Below are 10,645 nucleotides of genomic sequence, written 5' to 3'. Positions count from 1 at the left end.
CTCCAATAATGAGGGAATCCCAGTGTTTTACGGGGTTCCCATCGGAATGTCTCCCTTCTATTAATGTTCTGGGGACAACCTAAAATTTGAGAATTTCTTTCACTTTCGATGATAATGCTAAAAGAGGAAGACTCTCTAGGCGGCAATTCACACCTGAATGTATAGGGCCGGATTCAGAAAGAGATACGACGGCGTATCTCCTGATACGCCAGCTTATCTCCGAGTTCCGACGGTCGTATCTATGCGCCTGATTCATAGAATCAGGTTACGCATAGATAGCCCTAAGATCCGACAGGTGCAAGTGACTTAAACCGTTGGATCTTAGGCTGCAATTCCAGGCCGGCCGCTAGGTGGCACTTCCGTATTTTTACACAAGGAATATGCAAATGAGGAGATACGCCGATTCTTAAACGAACGACCGCCCGGGGCTTTTTTTTTTACGTAGTTTGGGTTCGGCTTTTTCCGGTGTATAGTTACCCCTGCTATATGAGGGGTAGCTAATGTTAAGTATGGCCGTCGTTCCAGAGTTTTGAATTTTTAACGTTGTTTGCGTAAGTCGTTCGCGAATACGGATGGACGTAATTTACGTTCACGTCGAAAGCAATGACGTTTTGCGGCGAATTGCGCACTGGGATGTTTTCAAGAACGGCGCATGCGCCTTTAAAAAAAAACATCAAATACGCGGGGTCAAGCATAATTTAAATAAAACACACCCCCTACATCCCCATTTGACTTATGCCGCAACACATACGTTACGCCACCGTAACTAAGGGCGCAAGTTCTTTCTGAATAAAGAACAACCTATAGATCGCGATCTACCAGTAGATCGTGGACAAGTGACTGGTAGATCGCTGTCTGGATTTGCTGACCTGCCAATCCAAAGCATTAACTGCTTGCCGACCAGCCGCCGTCATTCTACGGCGGCAGGTCGGCTCTCCTGGGCGAGAGCCCGTACATTGACGTCTGCTCTCTCAGCGGCCACTAGGGGCGCGTGCGCGCCGCCGGAGGCGCGCGCGCGCCCCCCCGCTTGTCCGTGAACCCTGTGCGGGTGCCTGGCGGGCGCGATCGCCACCGGGCACCCGCGATTGCTCGTTAGAGAGCGGGGACCGGGAGCTGTGTGTGTAAACACACAGCTCCCGGTCCTGTCAGGGGGGGAAATGCTGATCTTCCATTCATACAATGTATGAACAGAAGATCAGTGTTTCCCCTAGTGAGGCCACCCCCCCCCCCCAAACAGTAAGAACACACCCAGGGACATACTTAACCCCTTCCCCGCCCCCTAGTGTTAACCCCTTCACTGCCAGTGGCATTTTTATAGTAATCCAATGCATTTTTATAGCACTGATCGCTATAAAAATGCCAATGGTCCCAAAAATGTGTCAAAAGTGTCCGAAGTGTCCGCCATAATGTCGCAGTACCGAAAAAAAATCGCTGAAATGCCATAAAAATACCCCCTATTTTGTAAACGCTATAACTTTTGCGCAAACCAATCAATAAACGCTTATTGCAATTTTTTTTTTACGAAAAATATGTAGAAGAATACGTATCGGCCTAAACTGAGGAAAACATTTTTTTTTTATATATTTTTGGGGGATATTTATTACAGCAAAAAGTAAAAAATATTTTTTTTTTTCAAAATTGTCGCCCTATTTTTGTTTATAGCGCAAAAAAAAAAAAACGCAGAGGTGATCAAATACCACCAAAAGAAAACTCTATTTGTGGGAAAAAAAGGGCGCCAATTTTGTTTGGGAGCCACGTCGCACGACCGCGCAATTGTCAGTTAAAGCGACGCAGTCCCGAATCCCAAAAAGTGCTCTGGTCTTTGGGCAGCAATATGGTCCGGGGGTTAAGTGGTTAAACAGAGTGCAGTGCAGAGGCACCTAATTTTACCACAAAAAACTGTGAAAACGTATTGACTGAAGTATAAGCCTAGGGTGAAAAATGCAGCAGCTATTGTTAGTGGAAAAGAGGGTCAACAATGCCCATCTGCAGCCTCACTGTGCCCATCTGCAGCCTCACTGTGCCCATCTGCAGCCTCACTGTGCCCATCTGCATGCCTCAGCCTCACTGTGCCCATCTGCATGCCTCAGCCTCACTGTGCCCATCTGCATGCTTCGCTGTACCCATCTCCCTGTCTCATGTACCTGATCTCCTGGCACTGTGCCCATCTGCAGCCTCACTGTGCCCATTTGCAGCCTCACTGTGCCCATCTGCATGCTTCGCTGTACCCATCTTCCTGCCTCATGTACCTGATCTCCTGGCACTGTGCCAATCTGCAGCCTTATGATCTCTGGTGCTGTGCCCATCTGTAGCCTTATGATCTCCTGGCACTGTGCCCATCTGCAGCCTTATGACTTCCTGGCGCTGTGACATAAAGTCTAGTCGGCGGCCGTCCAGTGTAACAAAGCCCCGCCTTCTCCTCGTCCGTTACGAAACACTGATTTTCCCACCAGTAAGTCTGTGTTTAGCCTATCACGGATGAGGATGAAGAGAAGGCGGGGCTTTGTTACACTGGATGGCCACCGACTAGACTTCATGTCACAGCGCCGGGAGATCATAAAGCTGCAGATGGGCACAGTGAGGCAGGGAGACAAAAAAATGTGCTAAAAAACTTGGCTTATACTCAAGTATATACAGTACTTGGAGCTGCAGTAGGGAGCAACAGCCGCATAAGCCGATGGCTCCTCTGTAGTGCTGGCTCCTATGCCATGTGGAGGGATACCAACTGCGTGCCACCTCTTATGCCAGTTAGTAGTCTCCAAAGTGGTGCCAGCAGCAGAAAAGAAGAGATCTTCAGGTCAGTATGAAGCAATACACTAGGCATAATAGTATAGGGCTGCTTTCACACTGATGTGCTGCGGTTTACCCACACATGGGGTGCAGTGCAGTGTATCTACAGCTTTCCCGCTGGTTTGCTGCATTTAGCCGTAGACTTCTATTATATCCTGCTGTTTTACCACCCCCAACTTTACGTGTGAACGAGTCCTAAGGTGCCGCTGCTGAATGCAACTAAGGGCTCATTCAAGTGCTGCTCCTCTGAAAAGTGATCCGAGTGTGTGTTGATAGGTGGTGAGGAGGCGATATGTTGCCTTCTCACCACCTGATTTAAACCAATGCACGTAACTGTGACATGGTAGTATGGCAATTAGAGGTTTAAATCAGGTGTGACGAGGCGATACTGTGACCGGTGATCTTTGACTTCTCCCCGTGTTGTTCAGGTAGATCTCCACCTCTATAAGGTTTCCTACCCTGGGATTAAGAGTTGGGGTTATGATTAGGGATATATATTATTTGTGTTAGGGTTAGAGCCAGTTCACACACAGGCGGCACGACTTTGGGGGTGACTCGGCAAGGCGATCTCAAGGCGACTTGAGAGGCAACTTGCAAAATGACTTCTGTATTGAAGTCAATGCAAGTCGCCCCGTGTCGCCCCCAAAGTCGTACAGGAACCTTTTTCTAAGTCGAAGCCACTTGCGTCGCTCCTATTAGAACAGTTCCATTGAATACAGCGGACCGCAACTTGTCAGGTGGCTGAGTCGCCTGACAGATCGCCCCTGTGTGAACCGGCTCTGAGGGTGTTACTAATGCTACTAATAATAAATACATGTAAAATAAATACACAAATAAATAAAAATAATCCTAAATAAATAAACTTAATAAATGAATATTAAGTAATAATAAATAAATAACTAACCTCTATCCTTAACCCCTAGCAATTTAAAATTATATATATATATATATATATATATATATATATATATATATATATATATATATATATATATCTTTTTTTTTTAGGACTTAGGTGTTTATTCATTATTATTAAATGTAATATTTTTTTAGTTAGGGGTTAATTATTATTTATGTATCATTTTACAATTTTCTAGTTATTTGTATTTATTTATTTATCCATATATTATCATTTTATTTTTTTCATTTGAGCAGAAAATCATGCAAAAACGGGCGAATGCGCACAAAAGGCACATTTCTATAGGAAATAAAAACGCTCAAATGTGCCCGATTTGAGATAGAAAAAAAGCTCCAGAAGTTTGTTGAGCTTCAGGTGAAGTTGGAGCTTATTTTGGAGCTTCAAGCGTCAAACTACAAAACGCTGAGGTGTGAATGGGGCCTTTGGAGGGCACAAACAGCAATAAAAAGTTCCTTTAGTATACAATAAACTTTGTCAGATTCCATGCAAATGTGTAATAAAGACTATAGAATACAGATACATATCAGCAGTGAGTCCAGTATACAAGCTAAGAGTCTACAGAGGATGAATAGATAATCAAATTCAAGGTCTTCGGCTCCTGTATACTGTTACATAATCCCACAGCGCCTCAGCTCCAGACGGCACGGAACTGCGCACGCGCACAGCCCTGTGTGGAAGCCGCTTTGCCCAGTGCATTGTGGGTCGCTCTGAGCATGCGCGGTGAACGTGTCCCGTTGCATTGTGGGTACGAGGTAGAGTGGCGCAGGGCTGGGGGGGGGGTGGTCGGCCATCTTGTTCTACGTTCCTTAGTGTCTACCACCAGGCCGCCGCTGTTCGCTGACCCATGGGCCGCTCCCGAAGTCGTAGCTCTTCCCGCTCCAAGCATGTCAAGAGCAGCAAGCACAACAAGAAGCGGAGCCGGTCCCGGGAGAAGGAGCGTGTAAAGAAGCGCTCCAAGTCCCGGGAGAGTAAGAGGAACAAGCGGCGGGAATCTCGCTCCAGGTCTCGCTCGAACACAGCTACCAGGAGGGAGCGGGAGAGACCCGTCACTCCGCCCGAACGTCTTGATATCTTCGGCCGCACGGTCAGCAAAAGGAGCAGCCTGGATGAGAAGCAGAAGAGGGAGGACGAGGAAAAGAAGATGGAGTATGAACGACAGAGGAGGATGTGAGTACCGGGGACTGGGCCGCATCGAGGATCACACAGGACTTGGCCTCTATCTACTAGAATCCCATAACAACTCGCACCAATGCAGGAACTGTGCCCCATAATAGCTGCAGGGGGATCCCTGGGAGGACAGGACTAGGCAGCAATAGGGATCACACAGGACTGGGCCTCCATCTACTAGAATCCCATGACCAATGCAGGAACTGTGCTCCATAATAGCTGCATGTGAGATCCCTGGGAAGACAGGACTAGGCCACAATAGAGATCACACAGGACTGGGCCTCCATCTACTAGAACCCCATAACAACCCGCACCAATGCAGGAACTGTGCTCCATAAGAGCTGCAGGGGGATCCCTGGGAAGACAGGACTAGGCAGCAATAGGGATCACACAGGACTGGGCCTCCATCTACTAGGATCCCATAACAACCCAGACTAATGCATGAATTCTGCCCCATAAGAGCTGCAGGGGGATCACACAGGACTGGTCTTCCGACCACTAGAACCCCTATACAACCTGGACCAATGCATGAATTATGCCCCATAATAGCTGCAGGGGGATCCCTGGGAAGACAGGACAAGGCCGCAATAGGGATCACACAGGACTGGGCCTACATCTACTGGAATCCCATAATAGCTGGTGGAGGGGATTCCTGGAAAGACAGGACAGGGCTTCCTAAACATAGGGAAGGATGATCTAATCTAGAGGGTTCCCATAACAACCCTGGCCAATGCAGGAATTGTGCCCCATAATAGCTGGAGGGTGATCCCTGGGCAGATAGCACTAGGCCACAACAGGGATCACACGGGCCTGGGCCTCAATCTACTGGAATCCCATAACAAACTGACCAATACAGGAACTGTGCTCCAAAACAACTGGAGGAGGGATTCCTGAGCAGACAGGACTGGGCTACAATAGGGATCGAACCGGACTGGGCCTCAATCTACTAGACTCCCATAACAACCTGACCAATACAGGAACTGTGCCCCATAATAGCTGGAGGGGAATACCTGGGCAGATGGTACAAGGCCATAGCAGGAATTACTCATGTACATAGGGAAGGATGATCTGATATAGGTTTCCCTTGACCAATACAGGAACTGTGCCCCATGACAGGTGTAGACAGGAGACGCACAGGACCCTTTTCCAGTGCGGACCGCGGCCGCCCTAAAGATGTGTGAACTGGCTCCATTGAGAGCCAGTCGCACTCCTGTCATGCAAATTGGATGTGGAGAAACCCGCACCCACGTCGCATAAGTCAATTCACTAAAAAAAAAAAATTTTTATTTCATCCCATGGTTCAGGTAGTCAATATTTTAGGAATGTACAAAGTAACAAGCAGAAATCTGCACTGGCCAGGAAGCTTAACATATACAATGTATCAGTGTGGAAATGTTCTGCCCTTGGCTCAGGAATGTACAGAAATGGTAACATTTCACTAGAAGGAGATCATTCTGTGTATGAAGGAACACTTGGGCCCTTTCACACATTGTCTGTTTGCTCAGCAGGGATCGATCCGTTGATCTCGCTGAGCCGATGGATGACAGGTCTGTCTCTGCTCACTGTGGAGAGATGGACCTGTCAGATCTCCGCTATGGGGGATCAGATGAAAACAGATCCGCCTGTCCATTTTCATCCGATCCACCAGACAGATGGGAAAATAGGTTTTCGATCTGTCTGAATTGAGCGCATCGGATGTCAGCAGACATGTCACCACTGACATCTGTCGCTCCATAGAACTGCATGGGGTGTCCATTCAGGTCCGCCTAAAAAAAAGAGAGGCGGACCTGGACAGTCTTAAAGTGTGAAAGGGGCCCAAGGCTTAATGTACACAAGACATTTTGAAACCTCACCTGAACGATTTAAATTGACAGTGTCGTTTAAAAACATCAGTTTTTCAGCTGTTACATGTCGCGTTTAGCTGCATTTGCATTTAGAAGCTTATTTTTTTCTTTTTAATGTATCTCCACTAAAAATGCCTCTAAACTAAATGCGGCTATACGGGAGTTACCGCGTTTACAGGCTGTTGCAGACATTTGGCGTTTCAAATGCCTCTGCACATCCGTCCTAAATACATTTTTTTTGCTTTCCAAAAAGCCTCTAAACTCAACTGCCTAGAAAGGACTATAAACGACCCTTTGTACATGTACTGATAAGATAACACAGAGGAGAGTTCAGGAGCAGCTGAAAAAAACGCCAAACTGCTCCTAAACTTCCGTTTACCAGCAGCAGTGTACATAAAGCCCCATACACGCTATTGGATTTGGGGGCAACAGACTCAAGGTGAACACCACGATAAGCATTGATATCCAGCAGCACACCCAAGTTCAGGTGCTCTCAGGCTTAGGATGCCCTTCCCACGTCCAAACAAGGAAAACTGAGAAAATCAAATAGGAGAGCAGGCACTGCTGGACATTACATCTGTGATCTTTATTTTAGCATAACCAAGTTAAAAAGACAGGCTAACACGTTTCGGCACAAGCCTTGTTCATAGCATGTATCGCAGTATGCTCACAATATAGGGGGGGACAATCGCAGTAAAATCGTGCAAATAGAATCGTGGGACGCCCGTCGCCTAAAAGAAGCTCATGTACTTCTTTTGGGTGACGGGTATCCCGCAATTCTATTTGCACGATTTTACTGCGATTGTCGCCCCCCATATTGTGAGCATACTGCGATACATGCTATGAACATTTGGGGTGACGGGTATCCCGCCATTCTGTCAGTGCGATTTTATCGCATTGTTCAACTAATTGTGGGAAAATCGCACTGCATTTGGGGTGCTATTGCTATTGACAGGCAATGCATGGGTGTCCTGCGATTTGCCACCATTGCGAATCCGTGTGATTCAGAATGCGAGTTGTGACTTAAGCCTTAGGCCTCATGAACACTGAAGCTCATAAACTCGTGTTTTTGTAACAGCCCATAAACTCCTCCTGTTATCTTATGTATCCATGCACACATGGAAGTTTTTATAAGTTCATCAGCAGGGGAGTTTATTGGCTGTTGTCTGTCAAAAATCACGTTCAAGAACAGACCACAAAAAATGCTGAAAATGCGCTAAAACACAATTTTTATCAGCTTTCAGAATTGTTTACATTGCCCCTCCTGTCTCGGTGGTCTCTACAACTTATCGGTGCCACAGGTAGCGGCAGAAACAATCCGATCCCCGGGATGGGTGGGCAAGAAGTCACTTTGCCCTCACTCGACTCTATGCCCTTGGAGGACAGGAACAACGTGAAACCTGATGGGTTTTTCTTCCTCTTTCAGTTAGTCAAAGCATAATGGACTAGTATGCATCGCATAATAGCCCATTATGTGGCTTTTGCCTGCAAACGAAGCCTGCGTTGTCCCCCACTGGTGGGCGCATCCATCTTCACCCCTCTTCCTTCCAGGGCTGCGGATTCCGGCTCTGACTGGACTGGAGTAGCGTGTTGTCACTCCCGCGCTGTCGCAGCGGGCCGTTTCTTCACAGTGCATGCGTGAAGAGTCTGCGCAAACGTATATGGTAAATATCTCCTAAACTGTGCAGGTTTGAGACATTTTACAGTATCTACAAGTAAGCCTTATTATCTCTTTGACCCCAGATCCCACATTAAAGAGGCCCTGTCCTGCTTTATTTCTATTACAAGAGATGTTTACATTCTTGTAATATGAATAAAAGTGATTACATTTTTTTTTTTTTTTTTTAAGGGACAGCGTAAAAAAAAAAAGTCTAAAATAAGAGAATTTTTTTTAAGCGCCCTGTCCCTTAAAGCTTGCGCACAGAAGTGAGCGCATACGCAAGTCACGCACACATATGTAAACCATGTTCAAACCACGCGTGAGGTGTTGCCACGATCGTTGGAGTGAGCATAATAAAATGTCTGTCACCAGTGACACCTCCATCCCTAAATACGTATACAAAAAAGGGGTGCCCTGGGACTTTAAATGAGGTGATCACAGTTTGCCACTGAGAAACAGAAGTAGATACAGTATAAATGTTTATTTAAAAAATTGATATACATACATAATCGCTCAGCCAATGAATTGCACATAATAAAAATGAGTTGATACAAACATTATACAATGGCGTATATACATATACAGGCATCAGAGACCCAACGCGTTTCACAAGGCCATTGCTCGCTCATCAGGGGTAGATGCAGATGAGATGTATCTAAATAGACAAAGAGATGTGTCGCAGTGGTGAATGCAAGAACAATAGTAGAAGGGGCCAGAAACAAAATGGCCCGTTGCTTACCAATGAAGAGAATCAGAGTATCCATTGCTGAAACCGCCAATGGACAGCAGTAGCAAAAGTATAGCATGGGAGCTGAGGGGGAGAAGACAAACACGGGCCGACCGTTCATATTCACTAGGGTATATGGACTTCTGTCCTTGGATCACACCAAACATGGCCGCCATAATACAGGACGCAATGTTGTCATAAAAGGGAGGTGTTTTGTGGCGTTCAGAACGCTACAGATTACGTCAGGTCGACGAAACCGGTCGAGCGATCCGATAGAACGCCACAACACTTCCGTTTTTTGCATGTAATGATATGCTCTGTTGAATCAACCAAATTGTGAGTACTCAATTGACTAAACAATAAAAGCTGAATATTTTAAACGTTACTACGCTATTTGGGACCCTTTCTTTTCTCCATATGGGATAACCACTGGGAGGATCACAGCAGGACTAACCACTGCCAGAGTGCTGCACAGTGGCATACTCTTTGATGCCTGTATATGTATATACCCCATTGTATAATGTTTGTATCAACTTTTTTTTTTTTATTATGTGAAAGTCATTGGCTGAGCTATTATATTCATGTATGTATATAATTTTTTAAATAAATATTTATGCTGTATTTACTTCTGTTACTCAGTGGCAAACTGTGATCACCTCATTTAAAGTCCCAGGGCAACCCCTTTTTTTCTACGATTGATTGTAGCCCAAGACCTCTCCTGCAACTCTAAGCTGGTAACCTGTAGAAATTTTTAAACGTGGCCTATGGAGATTTTTAAGTACCAAGGTTTGTCACCATTACCAGAGCATGCGCACTTTTGAAGGGTGACATGTTTGGTATCAATTTACTTGGTGTAACATGTTCTTTCCCATTATGGAAAAGTGTTTGCTTAAAAAAAAATGTGTGTATGTTTGGGGGTTCTAAGTAATTTTCTAGCAAAAAATACTGATTTTAACTTGTAAACAAGTGTCAAAACTAGACTCTGCCCAGAAGTGGTTAGGAGGAGTTTTCCAGCTGTAAAAACTCTACCTCAATAAAAGCTAAAAATGCGGCATTTTAGCGTTTATCCGTGTTTTAGAGCCCTAAGCTATTGTGGGAGTAAAGTTTTGCTAATAAACGCTACTGCAAAAATCTGCAGAACTCATTCTACCGCTAACACTACTGGCGTTTTTATAACGTCCAGTGCGCATGAAGCCTACAGATGTCATACTTTTACAATTTTTCTGTATGCCTTCATTTATGGAACAATCGTCCTCTGATGCACTGTTTGGCCTGTGACAGAAGAATTGTTAAAAAAAAAAATGTAAAACTGTAAAATGTAGATTTGAGAGGCATCGGCTTAAAAAAAAACATACTAGCCTAGATGCTGCACTGGCTTTGTAGTGAGCAGAGAGCTGCTCTCCCCTCCAGTGCTCACTGGAGCGCTGTGCTGGTGGGAGGGGCTGGCTCAGGCTTTCGGTGGATCACTGAGAGGCTGAGCCAGGTGCCAGACTAGGCTTTTGGGTGGATCACGCTGTCGGCTGAAAATGGATCACATG

General features: G+C 45.7%; 1 protein-coding gene across 2 annotated transcripts in view; it reads left to right on the top strand.

Moving 5' to 3' along the window:
- The first annotated feature begins 4,466 nt into the window (after window positions 1–4,466).
- Window positions 4,467–10,645, top strand: part of ARGLU1 (arginine and glutamate rich 1) — a 28,928-nt gene continuing 22,749 nt past the window's right edge. For both annotated transcript variants that reach the window (XM_040336196.1, XM_040336195.1), the window contains exon 1: window positions 4,467–4,876. In XM_040336196.1, the coding sequence (XP_040192130.1) occupies window positions 4,554–4,876 (323 nt within the window). In that variant the 5' untranslated portion in view covers window positions 4,467–4,553. The remainder of the gene's footprint in view (window positions 4,877–10,645) is intronic.

This window comes from Rana temporaria, chromosome 2, assembly GCF_905171775.1.
Source record: "Rana temporaria chromosome 2, aRanTem1.1, whole genome shotgun sequence".
Classification (NCBI taxonomy): Eukaryota; Metazoa; Chordata; class Amphibia; order Anura; family Ranidae; genus Rana; species Rana temporaria.
The sequence above is the reverse complement of the archived record's forward strand: the minus strand, read 5'-3'. Positions and strand labels throughout refer to the sequence as shown.